The sequence below is a fragment of the Maylandia zebra genome, linkage group LG7 (genome assembly GCF_041146795.1).
Source record: "Maylandia zebra isolate NMK-2024a linkage group LG7, Mzebra_GT3a, whole genome shotgun sequence".
Taxonomy (NCBI): domain Eukaryota; kingdom Metazoa; phylum Chordata; class Actinopteri; order Cichliformes; family Cichlidae; genus Maylandia; species Maylandia zebra.
In genome coordinates, this window is record NC_135173.1 from 46,643,403 (window position 1) to 46,661,428 (window position 18,026).

At 40.7% G+C, this 18,026-nt stretch overlaps 1 protein-coding gene across 2 annotated transcripts in view; it reads left to right on the forward strand.

The window, feature by feature from the left end:
* Nucleotides 1-369: 369 nt before the first annotated feature.
* uhrf2 (ubiquitin like with PHD and ring finger domains 2) overlaps nucleotides 370-18,026 on the forward strand; it is a 44,792-nt gene continuing 27,135 nt past the window's right edge. For both annotated transcript variants that reach the window (XM_004538057.6, XM_023153105.3), the window contains exons 1-3: nucleotides 370-718; nucleotides 8,090-8,473; nucleotides 14,348-14,667. In XM_004538057.6, the coding sequence (XP_004538114.2) occupies nucleotides 566-718; nucleotides 8,090-8,473; nucleotides 14,348-14,667 (857 nt within the window). In that variant the 5' untranslated portion in view covers nucleotides 370-565. The remainder of the gene's footprint in view (nucleotides 719-8,089; nucleotides 8,474-14,347; nucleotides 14,668-18,026) is intronic.

An 18,026-nucleotide genomic window follows, 5' to 3' on the forward strand; every position in this document is an offset into this window, starting at 1 on the left:
ATTGAAGTCTTCAGCGCTGTAGACTTCTTTATAGGACCCTGGTTTAGGCCGAGGAGCATACGTCACACATAGTAACATATAGCCCCCACGTGTTGTTGCTAAACATACCATAAGCTTGTTCGGTGGTCTGTACTTGTGTTATACTGCAAAGGGCCTTTTATGTCACTCCTAAGTCCCTGCTGCGTTATTACGTATTTAAGCCTTTCACGCAAACCCCGCAGTATTATTGTAAGACAGCCAACTTGACCTCGTAAGTACACAATAAGAAGTCAAATTCAAATGGTCCCCCCATTATTTTTAGACTAAAAGGGGGAGCTGTGCCTTTAAAACTGCACACTGTGCTTAACGTTACTTCGCGAGATTTGCTTGGCGCCGCGACCTCATGTGAGGCACCTCCTGCGCGAGCCAGTCAGACGTTACCTCTGCAGAGGAAAACGCAATGAAGCCCTAAAAAACACTGACCATTTAAAAAAAAATCTTTAACCCTGGGGCGGGGGAAAACAATTTGTTGCCCCGAATTACCGTTGTAACTTGTTTATCTGAGGCGTAAGACGGCGGCGCAACGATGTGGATCCAGGTTCGTACTATAGACGGGAAGGAGACACGAACCGTTGATGATCTTTCTAGATTGACAAAAATTGAGTCCTTACGCCTGAAAATACAAGACATCTTCAATGTAAGCCCGCAACAGCAGCGCCTCTTCTACCGAGGGAAACAGGTAAAGCCGTGTTTTTGTTTCACCCCGTCACGCAACAGTCAGTTTTTTGACGCTTGGCGAGAGGGTTACGGGTTGCTCGTTGGAGAGTGAGCGGTCCTCCTCTGAGTGTTGTAGCCGTTTCGGACCCTTGCGAGCTTCCTGTTTTGATAGGAATTCGCCAATAGTTCTTGCGCAAGAGAACCGGGGGTACACCGTGTGCAGCAGTCCTCTGGGACGGCACGGATGCGTGTGCCTCCCCATTTTTGTCCCCCCTCCCCACATTGTTTAGGTTGGTGCTGTGGAGAGCTGCATGCAACAAATGTCCCACCACAGTAGACATGTTTGTTTACATTGCCGCGCGAGAGAATAGGGAAGCTCGCGCTCTGTATCCACATGTAGAACGAAAGTAGTGCTGTGCAAACAAAACAGCCCACATCCCTCACAGATGTGCACCCCATTAACAGTTTTTTTCTTTTCTTTCTTTCTTTTTTGTACATTTAAGTATCCTGAAAACACGCTCACGTATATCTGCACTGTATTTCTAACTTGGGTGAGTCGTTTTTTCAAGCTTTTATTGATCCTGTGTTGTGTTTGCGCTCGTGGTGGGTTTTAAGGAAGTACAACACGTGCCCTGACATCTAAAAGCAAGTGTAGTGTTTACAATGTGGCGTCACCACGGTACTCTCACTGTACAGTTAGGACAGTGAGGGCTGTCTACTGTAAACATGCCTGCCTGCCTGCCCTGTCTGCCTTGCCTGACACTGTTGTGCACACACTGCGCTCTGTAACATCCAGATTCACACGGAATACAGGCATGTTTTGCATTAGACACAGAACTGGGGTCCAGACTCTGAGCCTGTCCTCAATGCCATATGATTCTGCTTTGCAAGGCATTGATCCAGTATTTATTTAGCCGCTATAAAAGTCTAATACTTATATTATAAATGCACAGTTAATATGGTATATATAGAAATCTGTGTTGGAGTTCATATTAAACAAAGTCTCTTTTATGTGCCCCTTATTACTTCAGCAGTCCAGGCTCTAGAACAAGAGTTTATACCTAAGCTACTAAAATGTTATCTTTTATTATAATTGCACCATTACTTATTTATTACATTAAGACTTTGCTAAATGAATGATAGTAACTGTTTTCTGTAGCGCATGATATGTCAAATGTTAAAGAAAAGCATTAATGTGTATTCTTAAATATTCTCAGGTAAATAAATATGACTTTAACCTTTTAGTGTGTGCTTTTAAATACTATTACAAGTATTATGTAAACAATCTAACATTTACATTGTATGTAATTTAATCTGCCCGCATAGACCACTTTGGCTTTTTATATTGCTTTCATAAAAAAAGGCAAAATGTAACATTTTTTGAGATATAAGTGGAAGCATGGTAATGTAGTATGTCACACCTGATAGCAGCAGTGTTCAAGGGGAAGTGTTACAAAAATAAAGAGCTCAAGACTAATTTGAGATTAAGACAATATCTGATTGGTTTTCAGGCTAGAATATGGCAAGAATATGTGGTAATTGGCTTCGGCTTGCAAGATTTTAGTGCACAATTTATCTATCTTTCATATTAATGAAAAAAAAAGCTCATCATCATCATCACTAGCTTTCCATGAAGACGATCGTGAAAGCTGTAATCAGCTTCCATGAGACAGGCGTGCACATTTGTGTGTGTCATGGCGGACGGTCGCATGCAGCTAGCAGCCTCACAGCCTCACAGCCTGTGCTTATTTCTTTATTTTAATGCATGCTGGCGCATTTTACGATCTACCACACACACGCATGCATGCAGACTTTTTGTAGCTGTTGAAGGAGTCTATGCAAAAAGCATTAGGAAAATCTATGACTATCACCTGCGTTTCAAGTCCTGCACGTTTGAGTTCAGGGTCTTAATTATTCTGTCTTGCTTCAAATATATGTGCATAAGACATGAAAGAATCCAAATATAACAGCGTGACCTGCGATATCTGAAGGTGTGTAATGCGTGAAAGATCACTGGCTGTAACTATCAGTAATAAGCAGAGGATGCTTGCTGCTGGCAGGACACTGGTGCCTTGATTTATACTGAGTTTTAGCATAACATTACAAAGCTGATATTAACACAGTGTGAGTCAGCCAGCCGAAAAAGCCCCGAGGAAGCAGGCAGCCTACATGATATGTTGATCTCACTTTGTTTACATTCGTTTTTGCTTCCTTCTTCACATGTGTCAGGCTGTATTATAGGCCGAGGCATTCCTCTGCAAAATGGTCCTCTGTAGTTTCAAGCGGGCCTAACTTTCTTCTTCTTTGTCTAATTAAATGATAACAGGCGCTCGATTCTGACTCATGCGTGTCACAATGGGTTGATTTTATTGTGTCTTTTTTTTGTTGCCGCATATACTGCACGACAGAGTGAAAGGAAACTTTGAGAACTGTAGGCAGATTTTTACAGCCTAGCTCGCCGTTGCGCACTCATTACGGCAGATCAAAGAAGAACAAACTGTTGTGATGGAAAGCGATGGTTGAGTAGTTGCTTTTACACCTCTGCACCTCTCTGGCTAGTAAACTAATTTCAGTGCTCTTAGCACCTTTTTTCTTTATAAAATCCATAATAGCTACCAAGCACAAAGCAAACTGCTCCTCTTTAAACTGTTTGTGATTTAATCAGGGGTAGTAGATAAAGTATAGTAGTGCTATTTGCTCGATGAACAATTAATGAGCTGTTACATTGCAGTTGTTATGTACTGTCGTAGCTGTGGCTGCAAAAGCTAGGCCTGTGTATTAAATCTGATGCTATGCTTCCTTTATTTCACTGGAAAATAAGTGGAGAGCGTTGATTGGGGGATTTCCATGTGTTAAGTAATGCATGGAATGAGCCAGTGACACGCAACATGCACTGGCTAGTGCCCTTACACGCACAGTGGTGCCTGCGCTCTGTGTTAGGATTTAGACTTGTAGCAGAGCAACTCGGTCTAATTCTCTTTTCAAAATGGCGTCTTGTTTTTCCCTCCAGCTCAGCGCTCACGCTGCCTCACCAGTTCAGACTCAAGCTTGCCCTTGAGTCGGAAGGGTCTCAAGCCAGAAGCTGTGCAACTTTGCCACGGTGTTTTGATGTTTCTTTGTTTGTTTGCATTTTCGCCGAGCGGTCCTAGTGTCTCTGTTTCACTTTGAACGTCTCTAGTCAGTCACATTCGCGAGCAGGCTCACACACACCTTCCACTGGCCGTGCGGCCTTTCTGCTCAGCGCCTACACTCATTTTGCAGCAGGCTTCACATTTACTTAGAGGTTTGACTTTTTCCTCAAGTGGTTTCAAGCTCAGCTTGCATTGCACTTATTTGATTTAAGTATGAAGCTTGTTTTTTTTTTTTTTTTAAATTTAATACCAAAGCAGCAACATGTTTTATGCGCAAAGAGTCGGGATGTCTTCCACTGTTGCTCTTGCCCTGTTGTCGGGCTATGGTTATTGGCTTGCTCCCATTCACACAGGCGCTCGCCGTGACCTAGATATGGTTACTCTTTGATTACACATGGATTGATGTTTTGCCTGCTCACTTGATGGGTTTTCTTTTGTTATTATTAAGTTGTAGATTTCATAGAAAATTTCAAGGGAAGCTGAGTTTTCTGCAGCCTTGAGTGCACACAGTCACACCCTTCTCCAACTGATAGACTGGACAAAGGGCAAATACAAAGGGAGCCATTAAACTACAACCATAGGCTTTCATGTTTTCACAGCTCTACATCTCCACCTCATGGCACTAAAAAAAGCCTGCTTGGTGAGATCAGATTTCCTACCTGTTTAACGCTGCAATGCAAGCTCTGTTACTTTCAAATAGAGTAATACGTTATTTGAATATGTAGACTAATTTAAAGGCCATTAAACTCTTAACTATGCACAGATGCTTTCTGATAACCACAAAAGATTGTTTTAAAAATGTTTGAAAACACAGAAAAGGCAAAAAACCCCAACAACTTTTGAATTGTAATCAAAGGAGCAACAAGCAAAGAGATTTTCATGTTTATGCAAACTTGTTTAATTTGAATGAATGTGGCCAAAGAGGACTGGTCCTCTTTATAATTTAATGATTAAGTAATTGACCTGCTTTATATAAACGATGCAAAACAGCACAGTGTGACATCTGTTACCTTGCCGGCACACTTCTCGTTAAAACCCGCCGTGCGAGCAGTCACCAGGTTATGAAAAGAGCTGCAAGTGGAAGTAACCTTTGTCACCTTTCTAGGTAATTTGTGCTGGCGAGCAGGGGATTTTTGGTAAATAGATTGGATGACTGTGGGCGGGTTGAAGAATATAAAAGAGCCAAGATGGAAGCCTTTATGTTGCAGGGAAGCAGACACACCCCGTGTCATTGTTTTTGGTAATTTGACCTATTTTGCTCAACTCCTTGCCATCATGGGGCGTGGGTGAAGAAAAAGAAGAAATTGTGCCGGAGCAGGGTGGTCTGCCCGAGCAAGGAGGCTATTTTCTGCCTCATTCTCACCGTCACTTCAGACCTTCTGGTGCTGGTATTAAATGCGCTGCGTTGCTTTCTTGGTCTGTTTATTTGATTCCACCTTTTCATCGTTACACTAAGCAGGTTGCCTAGTTACTTTAATGGCAGAGTGATTCGTGTATTAAAAGCCTTTAAAGTCATACATTGTGATACTGTGTGACAGTACGCTGGTAGAAAAGCGAACGATGGAGTTACCAAATCACTCTCCACCACCACCCCCACACACACCCCGGTTTTTGCTCTTTTATAGGTATTATTGGGTGTATATTCAAAACAATATAAACAGATTAGTTTCACAATGGGAGGTCTGAAACAGAAAAGGGATTGTGGTTTAATATCTCAAGAGTAATGTGAAGAGTGTAGATGTTCAGCATGTTTTTACAGCAGCTACAGGTCTTTGTCTTATCTCGGTTTGATTTTTTCTTTCTTTCTGACATTATACTTTGTGTTTTCTTTGGTATGATAAGCCATTAGTCTTTTAAAGGGCTGTCGAAATTCAGCAGAGAATTTAGCCTTGTTCGTTCGTAGCTGTTAATTTTATTCCATTCGACATTGTGATACACTCACAGGCGAGGGCGCGCGCACGTACACACACACTCTCGTGCAACATCGCCATGCCAAGGATATTTATTATTTTCGACTCTTCGAGCCTTTTGAGAAATCTTCAAGTCAAATGTTTCGGGTTAATCTAAAGCTTTGCCGTGATGTGCGGTCGTGACTAAAGTCAGTCTCCCCCTGGAACAGTAAATGACATTTCAGTGAGTCACACAATGAAGATATCAGAAGCAAGTGTTTTTAAATACTGCCGCGGTTATTGTGGGGAATAAAATGTCATGTCCTTAGTCAACGTTAACGGCATGCTGTCAAATACATCTCGTCCTCCTTGAATGTATAAAGCCCTTTTTCTTTCACCCCCAACATTTGCTGGGTTAGTTGCTTGTTCTTTGTTTTGGGGATTATTCATGTGAGTATGACTGAAGTCAGGACTGTAACATCTCGCAGCGAGAGGCTGATCACACTAATAGTAATGAAGCCGCTGTGGAAAGCAGGTAGAAGCAGCCCAGATATCATTTGTGCGTTTGGTGCAGTGCAATTCTGCTGTATGTTGTTCTCCTTCTCTGTCTGTCTGTCTGTCTGGGTGATTTTCCATCTCTCTGCCCCGCACTTCTCAGCAGTGAGGCTGCCTCTTTGCAGGTTCTGCCTGCAGTCCTAATGCATATTTTTTGGGGGGAGGTTTTTCTGTTTGTTTTGTGTACTTTTCTTGGTTTAATGCAGTATCAAGTCGCAAAAGATGGACAGACAGACAGACAAGGCAGCGGACGATAGGCAATTACTGAGGCTAAATCGAAGACCGAGCTTAGGCAGGGAGACAGAGAAAATGCTGATATAGACTACCACAGAAAGATAGACAGGTAAGCATAACAACCACTGTATGGCTGTATTTGCACCACTGCTTCTCTGATCTAAATTTCATGAGACTATTAAAAAAAAAACCACACAAAAAAAAAAAGCATGCACGGATGGGGAAATTGTGATTGCTCCCTCTACTGCTCGGCTGCTACACGTCCAAGCGTTCTCCACCTCATTGTCAAATAACGAAAACGAGAGAGCAAAGGAGAGAGAGAGTGGCGGCCATGCTTGTCTCCCCGGCACAATGGGCTTGTGGGGTTGAGCGCTGAAATGAATAGCTGATGTCTGCAATGAGTTGGCGTGTCCACCATAAGCTTCACTCCTAAGGCAGTGGCTGCACTGTATGCTTAACAGTAGATCGTATGTGGTAGAAGAGTGTATTTGGATTTGTAATGGGCCCTCATGTGTTTTTTTTTGTTACTTGTGTTTTTTTGTTACTTGTCCCCCCTCCCAGAGGGGAGGGAAAAACATTTGCTGAAGCTCATATGCCACATTGCCTGTTAGGGCCATGCTGGTGATGATGATGATGATGATGGTGGTGGCGCTAGTTGTAGGTTGGTTGACAGTAATTTTATATATGATTCAGAGTCATCGGGGTGGGGTGGGGTAGGGGGTGCTCTCTTTCGGTTGTCATGGCAACCCAGTCATTTCTTTCCCCCCAGCTACATCTGCTATCACTTTAATTCATGCACCCAGATCTCTTATTTATTTTTTCTTGAGAAAAACCGCTGCGGATGCTAGAGAGCGGCGCCCGCATTTCAGCACATATCCCATTGTCATCGTCAGCAGCGATAGGTGCTAATTGTTACAAATGTATTTTTTTTTTCCTTTTCCTCTACGCTCAGAACAATCAGTGAAACACTTAACTTGTACGTGTAGCTAATTGCATTCAATCAGTAGCAGAAAATTGCCCAATTTAAGAACAGAGAGTAAATGTTGTTGCTGCGTCTTTGAGCACCGCGTGCTTTTTGAATTTAAAAGCACGTGAACGTATCGGAAGTGCCGCGTGTGTTTTAATTTCCTCTCTCGAGTGCCGTAACAGTGTGTGTTCTACTCACTGTGCTCAGTGTTGTATTCTGGTGTTGTTTGTCCTTGACAAGCAGCCTCTTGTATTTGTCTGAGGGCACTCTGCAGTGCAGCGGTGGTTATTTCATTTTACACAGATGTCCATTTAGAAAGAAATGTAGAACAAAAGTAAAAAAGTGATGGTTTGTTATGGATTTAAAATGAGCTACAGTATTGCTAATGCACAGTTTAGTAGTGGTTGGAATAATCCTATTTATAAAAGTTAAAATATGTTGGTAAACTATTATTATTTCAAATGTATTATTGTCTTAGCAACATTTTAATAGCTTGTGTTTATTTATAGGCAGTGAAAATGATTGATTGCAGTGTTGTATACAGCAGTGGTTTTCTGCGTCTGTACATCTTTGCCTGTTAATGTTAAAGAGTGAGATTTTCATTTGTATTCATTTAGATGGAGGATGGCCAGACACTGTTTGACTACAACGTGGGTCTCAATGACATTGTTCAGCTGCTGATTCGCTCACAGACCGACCATCCAGACAGCCCTGCCACCAAGGACTCCTCGGGTGTTGGATGTAGTTCCATTTCTCCCCCCGATTCTAAGTGTGAAAGCCACAACTCCTCGGCTCTCGTCTCCCCCGCTGCTATGGAAACCACCAGTATAGACAATGACAGCAGCTTCAGTACCAGCACTGTTAATGAAACCAAGCCAGACGCCAGCATTACCAGTAACGCAACCAAAAATGGGTTCAAGTCCTGCAGCCCTGCGCAGGACACTCAGTCACCCACGTCCAGCAGGAACACACTAGTCGATCCAGGAATTGGCATGTACAAGGTGAGGATGACGGATGTAAATATTTTGGAAATGTTTGCATGGTTTTGTATTTGAGTGGCTGTTCTGGCTCTAGGCCAGCTTACAGAGAGTTTAGTGCCCTATAAGCTAACTCACTGCCAGAGACACTTGGGCAGGTTCTCCTGTTTATGTGGTTGTCAAATCAAATTAGAGACTAAATGTGTCTCTGCTCTTTCACTGCTGCTGAAAACGTCAGATTGCATGGCAATGATGACGTCAGTGTCATTTTGAGCATTAAATGTTGGCCGGTTGCAGTCATGTAATTAAGCCTGCCTGATGAAAGTAACCTGAAGAAAAATGGGTAGAAACATTTGATTTAAGCACTCCTTTTTTCTTACCAGTCATCTTTTACATTCCCTATTGTCTTATGTATTAGCACATCTGCTTAGATATAATATTCCAGCCACAAATTACCCTAAACTTTCTCATATGTAACCATATTCTGGTGTGTTGACACTTAGTTTTTTCCTCGCTCTTCAAGTGTTTGTAGGTCTGATACCCTAATTGCTTTGGGTATAAGCTTCACGTCGCTTACCTTGTCAGGATAGCAACCACACATAAGAAACAGGTTTATACAACTGGGTCACTAACCAGCTTAAAAATTATAAATAGAAAGTCAAAGCCCATACTGGGTATGGATGAGTCTGGCTGAGAATTATATCTGTGGGACTGGACTGAGTTTGATGCGTACAGTCCCGTCCAGCATGCAGGAAAATCAATAATCAAGTAGATGAGCTGCAAATTGTGCTACTGACTTGACTGGATTTTAAGGCCACGTGCATTCACAGTCTCTAAGCATTCAGCACAGACATGGTGTTGACAAATAAACACGAGTAGAATAAATTAATGAATACTTGTGAAATATTTCTGCACAAAAGCATTAAAAATAAACAAAATTAGCACGAACGTGACACACAGGTATAAGTGGTTTGCATGTTTAAACTCATTCAATATGGAAAATTTCAAATCTTTTGTCTTCTTGGACTGTTGTGCAATTTTAAGGTTTAATATGTGACATTTCCAGATTAAGATATCAAGTAATTACTAGACCAGAGTTTTTTCAATTCAACATAGTCAGGTTTTCTTTGTGTTAGCTGGCTTGACAGACCCTAAAACCCCAGTTTAATGGGTATCACAATGATAGTTATCAACTTTCTTTGTTAAACCAGGCTTTCTGCTTCAAGCTCCCATTTTTTTCAGTGTATTTGGATCAACTAAGCACTGCCTAGTCCAATCACAGATGTCATCAGAGGAATAGGTGATAGAGATCTATGAAGAATATAAAAAATATGACAGTAAAATGCAAGATTGGTGCTGTAACTGAGGCATGATGGTAGGCCTAATACTGCAGAAAATTGTTTATTTGATCATTACAAGCTTACATAGTGGTGAAATAAATATATTAATATATTCATTTTTCCACTCATGGAACTCATGAGTGCTGTTTATTTCTAACGTGACAGCTGCACATTAAACTGCAAACTAAGGTTGGGCGATTGGACGAATATATTGAATATCGATTGTTTTTACAAGCGCGGTTTATTTATTTATTTATCCATGGGTAAGTTTGCTAATGATGTCAGTTGAAGCTAACAGAAGCATTCAACAGAAATAATTTTTTAATGGCACCCTCCTTCAGCTGCGAGCAGATGCACACCTCAGAGTGCACCCAAATGCAGCAGCGATTCGTTTACTCAAACTCATAAGAAAAAGAAAGCACGGCAGTAGCCCATGTTCAGAAAAAAGAAAAGCATTTTATTTAAATAGAAAAACAGATTGGTGGGGAGAGAAACAAAGAGAAAATGGCTTCTTTTTTCCACTATAACCGTGTTTACAGGCTGTTCCAGTGTTTATCTGTCTTACATACTTGACCAAACAACATATAAGTTAAAAATCAAAATGTCTCTTCCAGTGAACAAAAAAAACCCCTCAGACGTAAAGTTAAGTCTTTTGTGCGATTTGACGCATCTCAAATAAATAAATAAATACATGAATAATCTAAAAAGTAGCTATATTAATACTGAAATAAACAAGAAAAGAAGGTAAAATATTCCCTCCAAACAAAACTTATAAATTCTTTGACAGGAAAACAAGCATGTTTACTTTATCAGGTTTTAGCAGCGGTTAACAATATTACCAGCAGTGTTGAAGACAGTGCTTGTGGCTGGTATACACAGATATTTCCGTGTCATGTGTGATATCAATGGGAAACGTATTTCATGCATTTTCCACCAAGCCAGTGGATCGTCTTCGACTTCCTCGCTGAGGTAACAGTCCGTTATCTGCGCCTTCTCCTCCAGTGTGCAATTTGGCAATTAGCTTGTCCATGTTTGGACTTCTTCTGTGTTCTAAACGCGCAAATCAAAAAGTCTGCACATGCGCGAATATATCACCTATCGTTGGTTATTGAACTGACGATTGTTGGTTGGAAAATTTGTACATATCGTCCAACCTTACTGCTTACAATTAATAGTTACGTAGCGTAATGAAAAGGAGACATGGGAATTGCTTCATTTTTTCCTAGATAAAATAAATTTTATTTGACTGAAAGGCCACCAGTCAAATAAAATTGGAGATAAATAGCCTAAAAATATAATTAATCAACTCCAGTAGTGTTCTAAAAAAGCCAGACACAGTTTGTACCACTCTTAACTTTACTGCTGGACGTTATTCCATGGTGCTAAATGTGGGATACAGCCACTAGGAAAAATGTATATTCCCCCAACTGGTTGGTGAATGGTTGTTAGCGGTTGCTGGCTGTCGCCACACGAAATTCGTTGCAGAGGTTGCTGCATAAACAGCCTTCATCTGACTGCTTTAACTGCTTTGGCACTGTGAGGGACCAAGCAGCCAAGGCATAGAGGACACAGGCAAAAAATATCTTCAAAAAGGGTTTTCTTTAATTTAACCTAGAGCTGGGCGATATGAGATTTTTTCATATCACGATATGTTTTTTTCATTTCAGGCGATAATGATATCTATCACGATATAAGCCAAATAACTATATTTGTAAGATTTAAATGTGCCGTTGCTCACAAGTAAAATGTGAAATAATCAGCAGCTTGTTTTTAAATATTTATTTCCCATAATAAGTTCAACAGGGTAGATGTACTTAAGGAACATGAGACTTTTTCAGATAAATAAAGGCAAATATTGCAAACTACACAAAAGGCAGCCGCTAAAGCGTTTAAGTTTCAAAATAGAACAAATGAAACAGACTAAATTGTCAATTCCACTTAGAAACAAAATATTAATTCTAAAAATAAATCTTAGTTTGTTTTACAGAAGAACAGACAAAACTGACTAACTTTTGTCAATATCAAATAAACTGAGAACTAAAAGGAAATTCTCAATCTCTCCTTGTTGTATAGCTGAGCTTTTCAAACAGTTTTAACAGTTACTTTAGTCTGACAAAAGCCGAATGACGAATTAGCGCTTCCAGTCAGAGACTGAGGCTACGTCCACACGTACACGGGTATTTTTGAAAACGGAGATTTTCCGTTTTCGTTTTAAAAAATAATCCCGTTCACACGTAAAGGCAGAAATGAAGGAAAACGCTGCTATGAACATGCCAAAGCAGCAGGTGGCGCTAGATTCCTAACCGTGCAGAAATGTTGGCCAATCAGAAGTCTAGAAGCCTCGGTGGGAAAAAGTAAACAAAGCTGCGGCATAGAAGCAGAACCGAGTCGTATGTGTGGAGGGACAGTAACTGTGTGTATATGTAAGCATTTAAACACTGCAGAGAGTAGAATTAACAGTATTGTAGAAATTCATTTCACCGAAACAATAACGTGGCGCACAGTGTGACGCATGCACCAGTTTATTGTATTTCCAGACTTGCTTTCGGCACAATTTACAGTGCACGCTACTCTGTTTTTTGTCAGACTTGAAATAGCCGAAATACCTTCACACTACGGAACTTCTATGGCTCTTCCGTTCGACAATCTCTCCGGCATTGGAACCATCATCGGTTTTCTCTTCGGTCACGCTCATTTCCTCCATTATGCGCTGGCTCCATTACCCGCTGGCTGCTTCCCAAACAAACACACGTGCAGCTTGGCACTTGTTCTGTACTTAGCAAGTCACGCGACGTGACTGCGGCTGTGATTGGTTCAGCTCTGCGCTACTGAATTTGGATCGGCTGACCTTTTTTTTTCTTTTTTTTTTTTTTAAGAGGACAAGAGCGGCGAGGTCTATCGCGATAGCTTAATTTCTCTATCGAGTAAAAGTTATATCGCGATACATATCGTTATCGTTCTATCGCCCAGCTCTAATTTAACCCTCAAAAAAGTTAAAAAATGACAAAATTCAAAAACATAATTAGCAGGCCCATAAAAGAGGTCAACTAAATATAACTCCACGAAAAGTAATTTCCAGAAACTTAAACAAACAAAGTGAGACACAACTTAACTCGCAAACTGACCTAATTACAAAGACACATGAGGGTAGCTTTTATAATGGTTTGGCAAAACCATTTACACATAGTAGGGGGAAACAAAAACACACACTAATATTAACTAAGCACAGAATAACCTAACTAAACCTAAAACACCCCTACTCCTGGTAAGCCCATGGTTGGTCCTGCTGAGCAGGCATTTTGTTCCCGGAGTCCTCAGCCATGCCTTTTGCCCAGACAGGAAACAGCCACCGCCCAAACCCAGGGAACTCAAAGAAAGAGAAACATAATTAATATAACAAAACATTTTAGAAAAACCACACAATGCTACTATGTGCGCGCCTCGTAATATCAGTGTTAGGTTTAACCAAATGATTAATGAATTATATTAATGAAGAAAACTGCAAAGCAAACTAATAAAGTGAACAAATGGACTAATTTACCCCTGTGTGGCTGATGCCATCACAGGCACACAAGTAAACATCACATGGTAAGCAGCCAAGTGTCTGCATATCTCAATTGTAAGGTAAAGATCCCTACAATCTTAGAAGAACAACCCCACAGACTTGGCGACAGTGGGCAGGAAAAACTCCCTTTTATAGCTGGAAGAGATCGGAACTAGGCAGCAATCTGCCTCAGACAGTTGGGGAGTGAGGGGAAAGAGAAGAGAAAAAAGTGAGCTTAGAGATATATGACAAAAAAGAGACGTTGAAACAATCATGCAATCATTCAGTGTGGTTATACTTGTTTTAATGTAAATGTTTTGACAGCAAAGCTAGGCTAATCCAGAGTTGGATTTGCAATGAAGGAGTGGTTGAGTCTTATTACGTTTCATTTTCAGTTAATTAGCTTGGCATATATTAGCATTATGCTGTTTCTGGCTATTCTTTTAGCCTAAAAACTGTAAAAACATTTAAATTCAGCCCATGAAAACCTCAAAATACATTAGCAAACATGCATGTGCTTTTACAGAGGATATCCCAAAAGAGTCATCACTTTTGAAATATTTTTTTTCTTTCACTAAAAGCTACTTTCAGCTGCTTCTTTATTCATAAGGGATTTCCACAGTGGGTAGCTCCGTATGTTTGATTTGGCAGATTTTATTTATTTATTTATCTTTTACGCTGGATGCTCTTCCTGATGCAACCCCAAAAGGATTTGTGTCTTTTTTTGTCTTTCAATATATAATGTTATTCTTTCCAATCAAAGGTTTTGTTTTTTATCCGTTCCACTGAATAACATTCACTCTGTGATGGTTTGTTTTTTGTATTTACTAAGTGAAAAAGATAATAACAGGGTTATTGCTGTTTTAGAATTTTGACTCTGGCATGTGCTGTATTAGTCTTTGACACTGGATGTTATAATCCCCCTACACATCAGCTCCTCAAAAAAAAAAGACGATATTTGTGTGCGGGGTTCGAACAGGACCGGGTGTTACTTTAGTCATTTTCTCTCCTCAGATTAACGAGCTGGTGGACTGCAGAGACGTCAGCATCGGTGCCTGGTTTGAGGCCTGCATTGAAAATGTGACACGCGCTCCCAAAGGACAGATAACGCCCACAAAGGGCAAGGTGGGCCGGCCCCCAAAAAGGACTAATGGAAAACTGGAGGCCGAGCAGGGACAGGCCCACGGCCACGGTCAAAACACGGACAGTAACAGGACTAATGTTGTGTTAAACTCTGAGAGTAACGGAGCCTCCACCTCTCAGACAGACTCTACAGCAGCGTCGGAGAGCAAGGAGAGAGAAGAGGACGTAATTTACCACATTAAATATGAAGAGTAAGTAGTGGCCCATTCTACTGATGCAGCCTAGCAGTGATAACAAACGCGGCACATCGGTGCGGCGGCATTTTGTTCTGGTGAAAGAAAATCATTCTAGACGCTCAAATCCTGCCCGATCGAAATTTTTTAGCGCCAATGCAAAATGTTTGCCTTCCTCACAGCAGAAAGTACGGTTTCATATCCCAGGTATTAAAAACATTTTTGTTCATGCAGCCAGTGCGTTCACCACTAAACATAAATGTGCTGTGTGCTTGTTTATGGTACTGCTGGCTGCAAGCATCACTAACCGCTGGGAATAGCAGCCTGTTTTCTCCTGGCAGTCCGGGGGATGGAGAAAGGGGGTTTGTGTAGTAGATACTACAATTTGGACTCTATCTCGCGCATACCCCTTTTCCAGCAAATTCATTCAAAAGCCGATGTTTCCATGGCAACTCATGAGTTCTCAGGAGCATTACCTCTTTGCTTGCCTTCTTCAGCTTTGTCTGTAATTGCTGTGAACATGCCACCGGTGAGACATAGCCTCCTCGCCGTGTCTATCGTAGTGTGCATGTGTTTCTGTCAAGGGATGCTGCGCCAGAGAAATGGTATCGGGGGTTTGTTGAGCAGTCATTGCGTTTTCTTTTATGTGGGCTTCATTCCCATTTGGCATCCCCCAGTTTACCAAATCTCCAGTATTCAGCTTTGATTCAGTTTTGTATCATTTGCAGCGGGATAAGAATGCTCCTGTAAGGGGAATTAACAAATCTACATCGTTTTTTCCCCCCTTTTCATTAAAACATATAAAATATCATTCTTATGAATCACATATGCTTCTGTTTATTTAGTTTGCTTTAGTCTCAGGTTCCTTATTTGGATTATTCCATTGTTGAAAGTCAGGAGAGACAGAAAAGGGAGAGAAAGGGAGAAACCAGTTAGAACAGCTTTAAACGCAGGATGTTACCATAATATTTGATTTGCATCTTTACCAGCCAAGAATATGATCGCAGTTAATGTTCTTCCCACTATCCGCAATTATTAGCTTTCGTTTTCAGTACGAGCTTATCCAGTATATTCTTTTGCCTCCTACTAAGTGCATATTTACCTCTCTGTCCTGAGCACCATTCCAGGTTTTTTCCATCATTTTGTTTGCCAGAGAAAATTCGAGGGTGGTTAAGATTCCTCTTCCTTCCCACGCACACGCACTCCCCCTCAAACACCTGCCTGTACAGTCTGAGAAAGACAACCAGCCCTACGAAATGAACCGCCATGTTTTTGCATGCAATGTTTGGGGCAGTATTGCGACAGAACATAATGAGCCGCAAAAATGGAAACGGGGCTAAATGTTGGGACAATCTCCTCTTGGCTGCTCTGAGGAACTGAGCGTGTGCGCTAGACTGTTACATTTTTGCTGAACCCGACATAAGTGTAAGATTCTCGTAATCATTAAGGACATCACAGGCAAATCTAAATTACAGTTGGAGGTTTTCTGCATTGACTACCCCCTAAATTTTGGGCTGATATTTATCTAAACTACAATTAGGCTATTCATAGGCAATTCATAGTAAGTGAACTTCTCCAAAACATGCCTGGAGAATTTAACCAATAAAAATCACTTATATAGTTTATTCAATCCTCTTCTTAAGAAGGATTGGATCTTCTTAAGAAGTGTGGACCACTTGAATTGAGCTTTGAATATAAATTAAACTTTTAATTCATCTTTCCTTTGACCTTAGAAGAAGCTGTATAGTTACGTGTTACATTAAAGACCCAGATGTTATTCAGTCCATTGTAAGATAAAGTTAATACAAATAGAGAAAAATTCAGGGGTCTTCCGAGGAGTAAGAGAATTCCCTACAAGTTGATAAAATCTTTGTTAGATGTCTAAAAGACTATAAGAAAAAATAAACATGAAAACAGAAGATTTATTTATAAGAATAGGAAAGCCACTTTCAAAAGATTTCAAAGCGACCAGTTAGGCTACGTCTACACTTAGCTGGATAAATTTGAAAACGGCGTTTTCGTCTAAAAACGCTCCGCGTCCACACTATTGTTTTCAAACTGTACGTTTCTGTACTGCACATGCATGAAATGTAAGACGATTCGACATGCGTCATTCCCATCTGCCGTTTATTTACTTTCCGGCTCTTTGAAACGTTGCAGCAAAGCGTCGACTTTTACAAGTTTTATCTGGAGCTATCTGGAGCACGTACAAACTGATATTAATCTTTAATAGGGCTGTCAAAATTGAGAGCAAACAAAACAACTGCTGGACAACGCCGTCCGCCATCTTAGTTGAATTGGCCACATGACTGCATAATATGACTAAAATGCGTTTTCGAAAGCCAGCGTTTTCACAGTCCACACTGTGACGCGAAAACGGCATTTTCCATTTTATCCACTTTGGAGAGCGTTTTCAAAAAGCTCAGTTTTCCTTGACCATAAGCGCCGTCTCAGTGTGGATGGAAGGCCAAAACGGAGAGAAAAAGATGTGTCTTCAAACCAAAATGTATTAGTGTGGACATGGCCTTAGATACTTGACAAAAGCCCAAAATAAAACCCTGCATACCAACATTCAGACCTCATGTGTAAAGCATGGTGGAGGTGGCATCATGATTTCAAGTTGCTTTGCTACACTATGGTCAGGTCATCTTAAATAACCCTGTAGAAAAGAACAAATTCAAAATTAGGGTTGTGCGATATGACCAAAATCTCATATCCCGCTATGAGACATTTATCGTCCTGACAACGATATATATCACAAAAATCTTCTGTAAATTCTGTGAATCTCGGGCATTTTTCAGGGCAGCCATTTTTTTGTGAGTATTTATTACACGGCGTGCTGCGGGGAAAAGCCTGTTCTAACGTTTGAGTTTAAGGTTTGTTTTGAGCACCTGACGGCTCTTCTTTTGCTTCTCGTCCCTAAACTCTCTCCATACTCTTTCATGTGATTCTTGCATAGGTGGTAGAAGAGGTTTGCCATGTTTGAGTCTGTGGTGGGGTTATTTTAAATATAAGAGAAAGAGAGAACTTTAAGAAATGAATAAACAGTTTCTTTTGTAAAACCACGAAAACAAACGATAGCGTAATATGAAACGATAGACGTTTTCATATCGTCGTCCGATATATATTGTTATATCGAACAGCCCTATTCAAAATTGTGTAAGGAAACATTATAGGGGAATTTTGGGGCAGCAGTCCATGATCTGAACCTTGGGTCATGTAACAAGACAATGACACAAAATCCACAAATTGAAAACAGGTTTTAGGATGACCTGGACATAACTTGAAGTGGGGTGGTATGACATTTAAAGTGCTTTTCAGTCAGTATATCGACGTGTTATTAATGATTAATTATTATTCTTTGGTCTTTTAAGTGC